Below are 16,885 nucleotides of genomic sequence, written 5' to 3' on the forward strand. Positions count from 1 at the left end.
CAGACTACACAAGACACAGACACCCAGGTTAAGTTTATTCTCCACCTCTCCTATGTCTCTCCCCCACCTGCAGAGTGGACTCCTGCAAAGATGGAACAACCTCCCTGCCAGTTCAAGAGCCCCCCGGTTAGGCCGATGCACAAGAGGCCCCCTGCGCCAGGGCTGAGCCCCCGTGCACCCACCCGCCCACAACCTCGGCGACACACCGACGAGGACCGAAGCCCCCAAGGCCCAGCCAGAGCCCCAGCACGGAGGCGAAGCACCCCCGAACCCCAAACCCCCACGCCCGCCCCGGATCCGCTCAGGGGCAGCCAGGCCACCAGGCCAGTAACCTACGTCCGCCAGCACAGACCATCCTCCAGCCCCGCTGCACGCGGCCACGAGGAGAACAACCTCTGAGAGCGACCAGAGCCACTAACCAGGTTATGAACACAACCCCCGGGTTAAGCCCTCCAGGGATAACGTCTCTAGGGGTCCTCCAGGTGCCCTAAGCCCATCCCAACCTCCACATCAACCACAATAGCCAAGGCGGGACCAAACCACGACCCCCCACCCCCGCTAGGTGATGGAGCCGATCAAAGGAGCCCAGAGGGATTGATCTAATGTGGTGGCAGAGGCTATATCGAGACTAATGTGATCTATTAGATAGTTTCTGTATTGGCTAGAATTAAGATTATTTTTATTTTTCCAGTTCATGAGGACCGTTTTCTTGGCGATGCATAGGGCAATAAAAACCATGTGGACTGTATTAATTTCTGTAGTGACATCATCCAAATTTCCCAACAAGCATACTAAAGGGGAGGTTGGAATTTTACATTTCAGACACTTTGATAAGTCCTCACATATCTCGTGCCAAAACTTCTGCACTGGTGGACAGAACCAAAGAGCGTGGATGTAACTGTCTGGTGTATTGCCTTGACAGTGTGAGCAGTTGTTGGCGGATGTAAAGCCCATCTTAAACATTCGATGACCTGTATAGTGCACTCTATGCAGTATTTTGTATTGTATTAATTGCAGATTGGGATTTTTAATAAATTTAAAGGTTTTTAAGCAAATCTGAGACCAGACGTTTTGGTCTAAGCTGACTGATAAATCTGCTTCCCACTTTGCAATAGGAAGGGATATTGATTCATCTATTTTAGAAAGTGTTCTGTATATTTTAGATAATAGTTTGGGGGATTTAAGAGTAAGAAATTGAACCACACTTGGTGGTGTTTGTAATTCAACTTGACTGAGGTTAAATTTCTTTTTTACTATGGATTTAATTTGTTGATATTCTAAAAATCTTTTCTTGTTGATCCCATATTGTATAACTAGTCTGTCAAATGGAATAAATTCTGTTCCCTCTAATATATGTTCTAAGTATTTAATTCCTTTACAACTCCATTCTGGGAAATTAATCATATTTTTGTTTTGTAATATGTCAGGGTTATTCCAGATAGGTGTACGTTTGCATGGGATTAATGAAGACTCCGTTATTTTTAGAAACTCCCACCATGCTGACAGAGAAAAGCTGATGTTGATGCTTTTAAAGCATTCATGTCTTTTGATGTTTGAGCTAATAAATGGTAGGTCTGAAATCTCTAGATCATTGCATAGTGCCTGTTCAACATCTAGCCAGGGCTCATCTAAGAGGGTACATTTTAACCATTCTGAGATGAACTGAAGCCTGTTGGCTAAGAAGTATTGGTGAAAATTAGGCAGATCTAGTCCTCCTCTATCCTTGGTTCTTTGTAGCGTTTTTAAGCTGATGCGCGGGGGTTTATCTTTCCAAAGGAATTTAGAAATATGTGAATCCAGAGATCTGAACCAATCTTGTGATGGTTTGTTAGGGATCATTAAAAATAAGTAATTTATTTTTGGCAAGATCATCATTTTTATAGTGGCGACCCTGTCATGGTTATTTTAAAAAATATTCACACATCCAAGCACAAAAAAAATAAAGTGCAAGACAAAATTGTACCAACATCCCAGAAAAAGCATAAAGATGGCACAAGGTTGGGCTGCAATTAAATAATTTATTCTCTTCAAAAGTTTTAAGGCTATATTTTGATCCAGCACCCTGAAGGAGATTTGATCCTCTGAATCAATGTTGCCTCAAAAACTAAAATAATTTAATCATTAAACTGGAGCTCAGCAGTTCTGCAGACTTTTGTGTTTTGTAGTTAAAAAAAACTTAAAGCCTCACTCATCATATACTAGCGTCTCGTTCTTCTCTCTATCTTGCCTATGATTAATACATTGACCTAGTTTTGCACCACTTCCACACCCTCTCCCACTCCCTGCTCCTCTTCCTTCACTTAATTGTTTATGGGAAATAGTTAGTGGCCTTGCAGTACCTTTTGAACTCGTGCACATGAAGTAAAATTGGCATAGGATCAGCACACTACTTTGTTCACTGAAGTGAGAGGAGAGCTGATGCAGTTGCATTTATTCACAAGTGTAACTGACAAGTCATATTTGAATTCAGTAAGACATTCGTTCATTTAAAGCATGCACTGTCAGTCCATCTTCCATTCGTCTAACCACTTTAGACTTATTCTTACTTTGATGAGTATCTTGCCTTGCAGGCTGTGAGGACTGGGTAATGTTTTGCAGTCTCCACTCAGTACATCTCCTATGTCCAGTTTGTCTGCAAAGATATCTCGCAGGTACTGTGCAATCTTCTTTTGCTGCTGGATGCTACAGTGGTTCTCTATGGAGAGAATCACTGGATACCTTTAAAAAAAAGAACAAGACACATACTCAGCTTTCTTTAAGTTACATAAACGCTGTCCACACTCTCAAAATGTGCCTTAAACGAAATCAATGGACTAAAGTGAGATGGATCTGCTGACATGATCATAAATCACATTTCAAACTGCGCTCCCATTTCTCACCTCAATTCAACAGAGCAAAGAGGAGGTAAATCATAAAAATACAGCTGCGCCTCTGTGGCATGGCATGGTGTATGCGAGTCAGTGGGCTGTGTGTGTGTGTTTTCATTTAGAAAAGGTGAAATGACTTGTGGCCACACAGCAGTACAGCTCAAATGTCAGGTTTGTCAGACTGACAGCTCTCCCTCAGGGGACACAGCCTCGCTTTCACTCCCACCTCTGATCCTTGAAACACACTTGCATGAACAACACACACACACACACACACACAGACGCAGGCACTAGTTCTCTGCCAAAGAGCTAAAGACAAAAAGAGACAACAGAGAGAGTCATTTAATTTCAAACATCTAGCAGCTCCTCCCAGGTGAAACACCGAGGCAGCCCAATGAACTGCGTAATGTGTGCTTGTGCCTGTTTGTGTGTGCGCGCGTGTGCAGTAGAGCAGAGACTCACTATCTTTCATTATAGCCTCGGGCCCATTAATCACATTAACAGGTGGCACTGATGATAAAAAAATTTACTGAATATAGAAAGTGAAAATGGCAACAGAAGAGAAAAGAGAGCAATAAAGCACATGACATTCATTTTATTAGTCTGTTCTTGCTGTCATTATTATTATAAACACTTAACTTAATTAGGATCAGTAATTTTTTCATAATTGGCACGTTTCAAATGACAATACTAAACATTTATTTTATACTAGAGCGCATCATCATGAAATCTTTGTTTTATTTCTTGGGTCATTAATGGCTTAAACTATTGATTTGTACTCAGTACAGGTCCATAACTTGCTGGATAAAGGCACATTTTTTTTTGTAGTTTTGCTGCTGTACACCACAGTGGAATCAAACAGTTATGTGATGAATAAAAATCCATTATCTGTCATAACTGCAGTTGTAGGTGTGTCACAGGCAGAGTTGTGGACCCAAAAAGACTCACCAACACGGAACCAAACTCAGAAGAAAAAAAATAACAGGAACAAAAGGCAAAATACCCAAGTAAATGGTCACAAACATAAAATAATCTGATCCACTGACAGGATGACAAACAGATGGAAAGAACCACTACCCGCATGGGGAGAGAAGAGAGGGACATGTAAACAATAGCTGTGTCTCAATTCAGGGGCTGCAGCCTTCCGAGCACCTGACCTTCGCGGTCTATGTGGGCCGGGTCTTCTGAAGACCGAGAAGGCCGGAAGTGCGAGGACATGAAATGGGACGGTCTAGCCTTCAGATTTGCATCACCGCTGTCTCAGTGGAGTTTAATAAACTCAGCCGTCTGCTCCTTGCTATGTAAAATATAACAGGACATTGGAGTAAATTCTCGAACATCTCACACTTCTGTTTAATCAGTCTTCTGTTTGATGTTTATTTAGCTGTGTGAAAACTACGATTTTAATCTCAGCCAAACTGATTTACTCAGGAACAAATAAAACACTGAAAAAAAAGCCAAACAATAACATTTCTAAGTTATCTAAGTGATTTATATATCATGTTTAACCTGAGTAGCGAAAGACAGTGCGGGGTCTGAAAATGATGTGCTGGGAGTCCACTGGTCTCACCGGGTTCTAGTGAACCTTTACCTCCCGGTCAGCTATTAAGCTGCTGGGTAACAGACGTCTCAGAAAATGTCAGAGCACTTTTGCAAATATGTGATGTCTTGATAAACCGAGCAGATATTTGAAGTTTACACACCTACATTCTTACCTGAAAATATGTTAAAAGTTTATTTTCTGACCCAGAAAGAGTGATATAAGTATTGAAAAGAGTAATAAGAGTAATATTACAAATAAGTAGCTGCCGCCATTGTTGGAAACTGGAATTGGCTGTGCCGCGCTATTAATTCTGGGATAGGCTGGGCCACGAAGGATACACCCGACCCATCCTTCAAATTTGGGGAAATAAAGAACGCAATTGTCGGCCGCATTTGGAGCAGCCTTCAAATTGGGACAGCCTTCGTTGCGTCGCTATGACGTAATTGGCCTTCAAATGCGGCCTCAGCCCCTGAATTGAGAAAAAAAATACTAAACATAGCAAAAATACAACAACAAACAGAAACTAAACCTTAGAATATTAAATAAATCGGAATTAAACAGGTCCATAAACACTGGATCACAGACCCAGCGCAATGACATTACCTGTTTAAGAATTACTTACAGAAGCTCAAAAAGTAACTAAAACAAAATTAAACAAAATTTTAAATTTCAGGGTGGTTTTAACAGTTAGAGGAAAATCCTGGAGACAATTCATTTATGTGCGTTTCTTTTTTTTTTTTTTTTTTTGGATTTTCAAATATGGGGCCTAAGGAGATGGTAGTGCAGGAGGTAAAAAAAAAATGCAATGCAAAGTGCAAAGTGCAAAAGACAGCAAAAACTTCAAGAGTGGCCAAATAAACAATCTAGTACATTCATGAAAAACGAAAAACGAACTGACCAGCTCAGGACCATAAGAAGGCCTGAAAGACCACAGAAAAAACATAAGTGGATAATCATGGTATTATTTCCATCGTTAAGAAAAACAACATCCCAACATCTAATTGAATAAATGATACATCTACCTCAGGCGGGCAGACATGTTCTGATGTGTAGGGGCTATACTTTTTGCTCAGAGTACTGCAAAATGCTGCAAAACTGATCAGACGGTGTTTAACAATGCAAACGGATAATGACCCATTATTACTAATATTTGATCCAGCTAGGTAACATAGTAGTTATACAGGTCTATAGAACATGTATCATGAATTTTAAAGGTTTAAAGTAGACAGTTACAGGCAAACTCTGAATAGGACATGCCGTCAATCTGTTCCCTTTAAACTTAAAATAGCTGTATATTTCTGCCAACAATGTCTCAAAAATGAACAAAGTTAAGTTGAAAATAAGTTAAAGAACAGGCATACGACTTTTAATTAACTTTACCAAACATTTCAACATGCTGCCAAATGTAGTCACACTTTTTGTTTACTTACAGAAACTGAGGGTACTCCAATATTGTCATTATTAGAAACAGATAAATGGTTTTATAACACAATCGCTGCCATCACAAGAAGCTGCAATACTGGATGTCAAATTGAGCCAATGTGGCAGCAGGAAGCTGCATCATTCAACACTTTGTTTGGGTAATGTTGGACCTGACAGAGACAAACCGTGGCTCCTCGGGGAGCTAGAGGAAGTGCTGCTAAACAGATGGCTGGGTAATAGGTGCTATTCAGTGCCAGGAATCACAGTGTTCGCTTATTATCTACTTTCTGCAACTTCGTATTTAAACATTTCTGGGGAATGCAATTCAATCCAATCACCAATATTTTGTTATAACGGTGTGAAAAACAGAAATTATGTTTATATCATGTTAGTGAGTAAACTGAAGGATAAATAAGCCAAACATAATTTCCATTTAGTATTCAAAGCTGTTTTCTCCCCCACTAAAATAATGGGATAATAGGTAGTGATGTGTCGGTCGCAAACGAACTTTTTTTCCGCTTCACCCTTGTGCTTTACGCTGGGATGAGGGGGGAGGGGCGGTAGTTACACTCAGTAGCACAGGAACAGAGCAGGAGGGAAAGAGAGAGAAAGGGTCAGGGACAACAATGTTACATTAGAAAGGTATAGTGATCATCCACAACTATTTTCAGTTGCGGATGATGAAGGATTCAGAAAGTTTATTCATGCAGGTCCATATGACAGAGAATGTGCATCTTCTTTTTGTTTTCATATTTTAATTTATATTTAATTGTGTTGTGGTTTGCAGTGTTTTGTGTTGTTTCACTTTAAATTTGTAAAAGGAAAAAGCTGAAAATTTAAATAGCTAAAAGTTGAAATCTGAATAGTTGGTTTTTGTATTATATGATTTATTTATTATATTTTATGTGGAGTGAATAAATAAAAGTATATTTACGGTGGCCCCTACAGACAAAGCACGTACAAACTCCAAAACACGTACGAACTCTGAAGCACATAAAAACTCAAAACACGTACAAAAGACAACAGAAGTGCTCCAGGATGCTAGTGTCAGTGTTGAGCTTTTGTTACATAGTGGCTGCACAAGCCAGCAAGTACCAACGACCGGATTACCACTGGTGGTAGTAACAGGTAAATGAACTTTTTTTTTTTTTAATTGTTTGAATATATAGGAGTGCTTGTGTATAAATACACAAACAATACACATATGCTTTCATGCTTTCAATTGTGTAATTTAAGTGATCTAGGTAGCTCTGTTTTGGAAGTTCAGTTCATGCTAGAAATGTGTTTTGGAGTTTGTACGTGCTTTGTCTCTAGGGACCACCGCATATATTTATATATAAAAATATAATAAATAAAACCACTTTTTTTTACATTAGTAATTCCTTTTGTGCATAATTGTATATTATTGTTAATAATATATTAATGAAAGCAACAAAACAACCTGAAGAGCCGGTTCGGAGCCGAAAGAGCCGGCTATTTTTAGTGAGCCGAACCGAAAGAGCCGGTTCTCTAAAAAGAGCCGGAAATCCCATCACTAATAATAGGATAATGGAAGTGTCTAGTTTCCATTAAACATTCACAAACACTCTGTCTCTCTCCTCCAGACACACACATTAAAAAACACACAGATAAACACAGAGAAGTTTTGACTCACTGGTTATTTATGAAGGCATATTTATTGATGGTCTCTATGACAGACTTGAATGGGATCTTTGAGGTCAGAGTGTAGCCATGCTGGACCATCGGCTCTCCTTCGGGACCATCCCAACAGTCCACTGTAGGAGAAGAAGGAGCAATGATTCAGAAATACTGAAACTATTTATATACAGTTCTCTCCTCGGAAGAAAATACAGCAGCACAATGCTACTGCTGTGAGTTTTTAGTCTGTTATTGCTGTTCAACTTTCCATATGGGAAACACAAAATGTATTTGAATAACCTTTGATTTCACAGCTCTTCTGCATGTTTTTAAATGTTATGACCAGTTGGGGTATTACAGGTTGTAAGATTGTGTTTTATGTTGAGGTGAAGCTCTTTTGTCCCCAAAAGGATCCATGCAGTGAGAAAAAACACACACAAACAACATAATTTAGTACATGCTGAAATCAAGATCATTTTTTACTATTATGAGCCACCAAAAATGTTTGTCTAATTACGGTACTACATTTTCACCGCAGACATACTGATTAGTTACAATATGAAAGGCTCAGGTGTTACTAGTTACATTAGTGAGGGTACTGTTCTACAGCATGAACCATTAAGCAGTAGACCCAGTGATGTAGTGTAATGGAAGTCATCTATCATCCATTTAAATATTTTTACCTTCCTTTTTCCCACTTTTTCCTACATGCTTAATGTCTTCCGTGCAATGGGTCAGATCACACATTTAAATAGAGCTATATCTTTACCTTCTACACAGCGGCAACCAGACTGCAGCACCCAGGCATACATGTCAGTCTTGGAGTGGGAGAGGAGCTGATCTCCAGTCAAGTAGGTGTTATGAGAGGAGGCGATAAAGTAGTTACACAGAGGCTGGTCCATGTCTTGATTTACCTCATGGTGCAATGGGTTGAAAATGTCACACGTTGGACAGCGCATGAAATTTGTGAAACCTGGAAGAAAAATATGAATTTGAATTAACAAAAGAAATTACAGGGGAAAAATAAACATCCATAGTTTCAGTTATGTATCACAGCTTTTGTGTGAAATAGAATAACCCCCCTTTTTATATATCTTTATTTTTCCTAAACTAGTAAAATGTTTTTTTCTTTTTTTGAATAACAATCCATGGGATTATTTCAGAACTTCTACCCACATCTGTTGATCACCAAGTCAGTCTCTACAAAACTACAAATGGATGACAAACAACTCTAAAAACCACAGCGCTGTGGTTTCAAGCCACACTGTTAGATATACTTCACATTGTTAACTTTTGGGGGGGTGGTACAGCATGAAGGGGAGTAAGAAGGAAGAAAGTTTCCTTTCATCCAGCGAGGATGCAAAGAAATGAGACGGGAATACCAAGAGCAAGCGAGAAAATAAGGAAAAGAAAGGAAGGAAGAAAGGAGAAGCAGGGAGTTAATGTGGGAAAGCAGACTGAGGAGGAGAATTAAAATAAGAAAGAGATTTAAAAAAATGTAGCATAAATTTGGTGATTGACCACATGTGCCTGACCATGGTATATTGAGATTAAGTTTAGATTGTAACAACACACTTGGAGGCATTAATATTAACATCTGTTGGAAACACAGATGTTAAGAGACCAAAAACTGTACAGCACATCTTTTCCTTCGTGCTATAGAAAAACATGTACATCCTGTGACTTCTATTTGGACACCCATAATTCAGAGCTGCAACACGGTCATACCGATCTGGTTGGCCAGACATACAGACAATGGCAGACTTCATGCCTCAGATGACAAGATTAGTCTTACCCCCTTGTCCTCCCACCCCTCATCTACTCTGGCCTCACTGACTTTTCTCTTTTCCACCACCCACATTCTGATTTGCCAATTTTCACACTTTGGCTGTCCTCATCCATCCTCACGCCTTCTCCTCCTTTAAGGTCACCCTTTGAGTACATGGGATGTTACTTAAAATGACACTCAGAGATCAAATCAGAACCATTCATGGTCCTCCTTTTATAGTTCCCATCATTTCTTGCCAGCAGTTTATAGAATTTCCATTATGAGGACTGGAATTTACAGCCAATATTAAGAAAAATTGTTTATGAATGTCAAATATTTTTATGAATTTTAACCTGGAGACATACAAAGGGTAATATAATGTTTCATAATTATATTTTTATTTTTTTAACTGGCCCCTTTGTTACCTCCAAATAACCAAAATGGCATCAACTCTATCAATAGCTGGTCTTGATCTTAAGAGTATGAAAACTAATTGCAAATAAAAGTAATAAGCATTGGTGTTGCAAAGTGATGATGTGCCATGACAAACACCGGGAAGGAAAGAGGCTGACAACGTCCAAGATTTAGAAATGCAAATAGAAAACTCTGAAAGGGAGGATAAAGAAGTAAAAGTTACCTTCAATCCCCATAACGCATTGTTGTTTATTTTCTTCTGACACTTCAAACTTGTCAATGATTTCTGCAACATACTCTGGAGTCACATTGGTCATCTATACAGAAAAAAAGTAACAGAAAATGTGAAAAGACCTATATTTGCAGTATTTGAAAGGCAGTCAATACCCAGTTTCATTTAAGTCTAGAAGGTCAAGGTAGTCAGTGTTACTTCCCATTTTTGTACTAAATTCAGCAGCTCAATTTTAGAAACATATTAACCTGAGTATATTAGGATGGGAACAAAAAATGGGGCATGATGAAAAATTACACTACTGAAATGTAAGAGAAGTAAAAACTCTGTAAGAAAAAAGAAAACCTTGAGAAGAAAGAAAACAAGCATAGAAAAGTCATATAAAACAAGCCAAGTGCTCCCATGACACAAACCAATTTTAGATGCAATACTTTGGCTTAGTGGAGCAGATTCCTCTGGGCAGACAGCTTAGGCAAAGGGAGTTAGACACTGGAGCAACAAGGAGAAGGTGAATAGGAATATAATGAATCTAATTTCTGAGGCCAAATTAAAATTAAGAGAGCTGATTTTTGAGACTCTGGACTTCTCATTATAAAACTGTGATGGGTTTTAACATCCTTTGCTGAGAATTCGATTGGCGCACCTTTTGCTCGTTGTGCAGGAAGTTGACCAGTTCTTCAGCTGTCAGGTGGTCCTTCCTATCGCTGTATGCCATCATCAGCAGGTACAGGTCCCGTCTCAGAGACATCATCTTGTAGAAGACAGAGAACTCCTCGTATGTGAGAGTGCCCTGATGATCATCTGTGTCTGCTTCCTGTGATGATGACAGAGTGATATGTCATTGGCGATATGACGATAGCTTGGAAAGCCTATTATTTTCATGCACACTCAAGCTCTGCAGTGTGATTATCAGCACAAGGCTTCTCTGGGACAGAAATTCTGCTCATTGTTTCACAATTAAAACGATTGAACGTTGTTGTACTCTGTGTCATGTTAAGTTAATCTTCTTCATTTCTGAATAAATCTACCGTTGGCGCTTGTTCTTCCCAGTGAAGCTGTAGTTCAATGTGACATTTTGTCTGTAGTATGAAAAGTGCCATGAGTTCTTCCCACCTGTTAATTTATATGTTCCTTGATATTTGATCCAAATGATCATAATGCAAGAAGTTGCATATTCCATGTCCTATAAGTGAAAAGCTATTATCCTACCAACATGCAAATAGTCTTAAACTGTGCAGGGGTGCACACGGTAGCTGCATACTGTCTCATCCCTTTACACTCATACAGCACAGGTTCACACTACCACCAAGCAGACACCATGGACCAGCATTTTTTCTATATATAAACACATTACCACTTTCTCTTTTTTTTTCTTCTTATCTCACTAGATGTTTCCAGGGGACATACACAGCTGAGCTCGCTCCTTATTCTATCCTGCCACCACGCTCCACCGGCTCGGTGGGATCCAACATCTCATATTACCTGGATCTCACGGAGGCCCATTCGACACTAAATCTAATAATACTAGCTAATGCCTCCATCGCAATCCCATAATGAGTTCACTGTGAGCATTGGGGACTCAATCATAGACAGAATCTACACACAACGAAAAGGAGAAATCACTGTGGTTGACTTGGAATACATGGACAGAAAACAGACAGACTCTGGATATTTTAAGCAGCAAAAGCTGTTCAGGTGATGATGTCTCCTGGTGCGTCACTGGAAAAAGATATATTGAGGAAATTTTCTTTCTAATCTAAATGCAGAGACTGAACACTTTCAATTTATTCCACTGTGAGAGGATGAAACATTCTGAGATTCACTGTATCATCTGTGAACTAATGAAAGATTGGAGAAGAGGAGGCTTAAAGGGGTTAACACTGTTCAGATTTTTCATATCAACAAATTAGATTTATTTTTAAAAAATGATGTAATTCTTGGCTTAAATAGGGATTTACCACACAACATGTTCTCATGAAGAGCGATTTAAAAGCTTAAAGGCACTCTACATTCGGCCTCTACATTTGAGCAATAGGCCCACCAATGATTTCATTAAATGTGGTTTAGCTGAGTTTTTGTTTTTGTTAGATTGAGAGAACAACAACACTTCTCTGATGTAGTCATACCTAAGCAACTTGACAGTTGTAGCCCTGGTTGCCTATTGTGCCAGGACACCTACACAGGCAATCAAGCGGTTGAGTTACAGTAGTTGAGTTACAGTAACAAATTGAGATTCAGATTGTTGTAATTACTTCTGATGTCTTTGTGGCTGGATACATTTGTTGGGGAGGGAGTAGCTTGTGTCATTTATGTTTGTTTTTGTGGTAATTAAAAGTAAGAGCTTTATTTTTAATGCTGTACCTTCCTAAAGTACACAATAATTAACATTAGAAAAGCCTGCAGTATATACAGTCTGTGGCAGGGGGGCTACAAGAGGGTCCAATCCTGCCCACAGAATGGCTTTGAAAAATGTGGACATTTCAGATGAGGAGGGCATAAAATGTGAATGTTTAACTGTATTTACCGTCTCTTAATGATAAAGATATAAAAAGTACTGATCCATTAAAGATAAATTAAAATAAAAAATAATTGAAATTATCTGTGAATTCACATATAATCTATTGCTTTATTTCTGCCTCTGCAATCCCAGTGAACAACAGTAACTACTTTCCTTGATTTACTCCAGCTGCATTGCTTTGTAGTGTAGAGAAACTAAAACCAAGTTGAAAATGGTGTGTTGAAATTGCAATAATTTTTCTCAGGGCATCTCTTGGGTTGAATGTGTACTTAAACTTATTTAGAATAAGAATGAAACTGGGCTGTATTTGCCCCATGAAGAAAATTGAGACTGACACTCCTGGTTTCAGCAGCCGGGACATTCCTCACTATCACTAATCTTCTTACATTAAAATAGTCTCTAACATATATATTTGAATTACACACAGGCATAATAATTACAACAGCTGAGCTCCTCTAATGTGCTAAAATGGAAAACCTTTATGTTGACCTAAATATTTATATACAATAAATTATATAAATTGATTTGGAATGGTTTCATATTCTAACCTGAAACATTTGCTTGACCTTCCTGCGTGGCAGATTGACATTCAGCTTATGAAGAAGTTGGTAGATTTCGTCAATGTTTAGCAGGCCATCTCCGTTCTTATCGGCCTCTTCAAATGTCTGCTTCATCCATGTGAGACACACACACATTAAGGAAAAAGACGTAGGTTTTATGTTTCTATGTTTATAAAAATTGTCAGGATCATTTTTTGCATTTCCACTTGTTTAATAGGAAACACTGACAAACATGGATGAAAACAGTTTAGGCAAAAATATGCTGATTGCCAGCTTTAATAGTAGAAATCATTTTTTTTGACAACGTGCATGAATGCAAAGTTATTTTCTTAAGGAAAACAATTATACTTTGCATTGTGGTGAAGAATTTTATTTTAAAGGATTAAATATTTCCTTCTGAACTTTAAAAAATATGAATACAAAACTCTTTTCCTTCCTAGAAAATCGATGTTCATGATTTGTGATGATGTTGTTCATGATGTAGCTATTTGTTTAAAGGATATTGATCGTGTGTACGCTGGCGTTTGGCCAAAGAGTCCTCATCACTGATTCCGGCCATCAGGTAGCGAAGACCAGTTATCCAGGTTCTGGCTTCCTCTGCATTTGATGTCACCAGGTCAAGGGACTCCATGTGGTTTCCATGATAAACAGTGAAACAGCAGGCACGGTCGAAGGTGCCATCCGCATGCCGATGGAAGATGTCCGACTGACCGCCCTCTGTCACCTTATACAGTGAATCGATGGTGACTGACAGTGAAAAGAAAAGATGGAAAGAAAGGAGAAAAATAATTAATTAAAAAGGCAGCTTTTAGGTATCATTAATAATTGTCTCTCTAGTTAATACTGAATAACAACTTAAATGAAAGGCTGCTGATATGAAACTTTTGAAAAAAAGTAGTTAGTTAGTTAGTTGGTATAATAGATGTATTATTAAGCTTTGGTATAACATTGTTGGTAAAAAAAATATATATATATATATACATATATATATATATATATACACATATATATATATATATATATATATACATATATATATATATATATATATATATATATATATATACATACATATATATATATATATATATACATACATATATATATATATATATATATATGTTGAAAAGTGACAGAAAAAAAAAAGTGTTGAAAAGTGACAGAGTTATGCCATCTGTTTACATTTAAGACACAGACATTTATCCCGTGAATGTCCATTTGCTCTAAAGTAAAGTGTACTATAAAATATTGTTTGTTTAATCTATAGCAAAAATGAAAAAAGCAGCACCCAAACACTTTTTAAAAAAATCAATAAAAAATTATATGCATTTGGTTCAGTTTAAATTTATTTATATGGAGCCAGTTGTCTCAAGGCAATTTATATTCCAAGGTAAAGACCCTAAATTATTAAAGAGAAACCCCCAACAATCACACTGTTTCAAGTTATAATAGGACAGAAGAACTCCCTTTTAACATGATAAAACCTGCAATCTACCATCAGGTGGGGGATGAGAAGAGAAATAAGGAGAGAATAGAGTTTTTAAAGATGAATTCATAAATAAGGTTGAATGGGCTTGAGGGCTGGAAGAGACAGGGTGGAAAATTTAAAGTTCATTATTTGCTGACAAATTGAAAAAAAATGGATTAGCAAAATTAATTGCCTTTAACTTCAAGAAACAGAAGAACCTACAGAAGCATAATGACAAAAACACAAAGCCCGCAGAACATAAAACAAGGGATAACATGAAAAGAATATGAAAAGCTTTTTGAAAAATCACCATGATTAAAAAGATGCCAGTTCCTTCACACTCTGCTTTTATGTGAAATACATAAAGGAAGAGAAAGAACATAAGCTGCTCCTATACGCTGCAAAATATCACAGCCTAATGAGATTTCAGTATAAACCCAGCTAACTATGAGTCTGTGCCTTTGTGAGGAAAGAGAGAGTGCCTGCAGTAAACTATGACCTTTGCTGAATCTAAAATCCACTCAATGCATCGCTTCAAGTTGCTGCTTTTTTCCTTATGTCTATAAAATGTTCATCAACGCACAAAGCCCTTTACTCAGAAGAGTAAACCGTTTTGTTTTAGCATAATATTTAAATGACTAATTAAAGAATTGATGAGTTTTTCATTAAATTAATTGCCTCTCTACTCATCCTAAAATAAATTTTGTTATGATCCATTCCAAAATTATCCACCATCACACTCTTACCATGTCACTTCCTGTTACATAATCTCATCTCTGAAATCCTGCTACAGTATGACAGAAAGAAACAATATGGCCGCCTTGTTTCAATACTGCTTAGAAACACACACACACTTTCAAAGAAATATTCATGCAGCTGCTGTGTGTTTCTCTTAATCATGTCAACGGAGAGTATCTAAGAGGCTTATCTAATGTTGACAGTCTACTCACAGACACACACAAACACACACACTGCCATGTACACATGTAAGGACAGGTCCGTAGAAAGATGTATGCCTCAGTGGGTTGATATAAAATAAAAAAGTGCTAACGATGCTTTGAGGGGGCCGTGAAACATATAACGATAATCCTCTCAGAGCCAGAGCAATGTGGCAAACTCAGATTATTAAACTTCAACAGACATTCCAGAAAAAAAAAGGTTTACTGCTGCAAAAAAAAAAAAGGAAATAGCCACAATCTGTCAAGCACTTGAAACATGATATGTGCTAAAAATAAATAAATAAATAAAAGTATTATTAGTGCTGTTATTATGTAAGTAGAAATAATCTTATGTTGACAGCTTTTTATAGCTTTAACTGTTGAGTATTGTACTAGAAACAGTACAATGTCAAATAGTGCAACATCTGCGTGATCAGATAGTTAGGCATGCAAAGAGCAGAGTGGGGTTTGTAATCTCACTCTCATTTGTTTAGATCTAAACAACAAAAGCACCTTGTTTCAACCCATAGCAGTTTTTTTTTTTCCTGTATTAAACCAAATCACAATCTTTCCAACAAGTTACACAGGTGTAAATAACAATATATAATACCAATGCCATTATTTTAGGATTTGTTTTTTGTTTTTTCCAAATTCAGCAATTCATATTAATAATCTAATGAATGCTGCAATATTTTTTGGTCTTCTTTAGACCATTGTTGGGAGGCGGCTATGCAGCATAATGATGTCATGATATAGCACAGCCAATTCAAGTTTTGGGTATGTAAACATGATGTTACTGTTGTGAAATAAAAATGACACAATGCTTTCCTAGGGTGCTAAAGATGTATAAAAACAAACAGGTCAATTTAGCCTGTTGGTATGCAGTTGGTAGGCAATATTTTGATATCATAATATCTGTATCCATAATATACAAAGGAACGTTGAGGGGCCTAATATGTACCTTTGTGCAAATTTTGGTCAGCTACTGATTTTTAAGAGAACTTCACTGAGATAAAAACATTTGTGTGTTATCGTAAGATGCAGCGATCTTAGAATATTACAGTAATTTATGACACAGTACTTTAATAGTAGCACTTTATAGCACAGTCTTGTTGGAGCTAGCGGTGAGCGATATACTCTATGTATCACAAGTTGGTACGTACAATGGTTAAAATGGCTTTATTGTAACCACCAAACATAAATTGCACAGGCAATATTAAGCTGTCTGCATGTAATTGACTGAGTTTATTTTTTCTCCCACACACTGCGAATGCATCATTGATCCACCCCTCCCAACCACTGCGTTCACCATGCGTATTTATATACTACCAGATAAGGAAAAATATGGCAACAGCGTCAATTTCAGACGAATGGGACTCGTTGTCGTTTGGATATAACAAGGAGGATGTTGCACAAAATGTGGTAATTTGCAAAACAAGCTGTAAAACTATTGCCGCAAAATGCAGCAGCACCACATATTTATTCCATCTGAAAAGACCTGAAAAGTCATACAGTGT

General features: G+C 37.7%; 1 protein-coding gene across 3 annotated transcripts in view; it reads right to left on the reverse strand.

The window, feature by feature from the left end:
• Positions 1-16,885, reverse strand: part of LOC146503469 (1-phosphatidylinositol 4,5-bisphosphate phosphodiesterase eta-1-like) — a 75,116-nt gene that overhangs the window by 23,014 nt on the left and 35,217 nt on the right. For 2 of the 3 annotated variants that reach the window (XM_085183993.1, XM_085183992.1), the window contains 7 exons: positions 13,466-13,709; positions 12,951-13,080; positions 10,528-10,698; positions 9,876-9,969; positions 8,240-8,443; positions 7,487-7,607; positions 2,547-2,718 (listed from right to left, as the gene is read on the reverse strand). In XM_085183993.1, the coding sequence (XP_085040119.1) occupies positions 2,547-2,718; positions 7,487-7,607; positions 8,240-8,443; positions 9,876-9,969; positions 10,528-10,698; positions 12,951-13,080; positions 13,466-13,709 (1,136 nt within the window). Of the gene's footprint in view, positions 1-2,546; positions 2,719-7,486; positions 7,608-8,239; positions 8,444-9,875; positions 9,970-10,527; positions 10,699-12,950; positions 13,417-13,465; positions 13,710-16,885 lie in introns of those variants that run through there. The other variant, XM_085183991.1, reaches the window with a different exon arrangement.

Source organism: Neolamprologus multifasciatus, chromosome 14 (genome assembly GCF_963576455.1).
Source record: "Neolamprologus multifasciatus chromosome 14, fNeoMul1.2, whole genome shotgun sequence".
Taxonomy (NCBI): Eukaryota; Metazoa; Chordata; class Actinopteri; order Cichliformes; family Cichlidae; genus Neolamprologus; species Neolamprologus multifasciatus.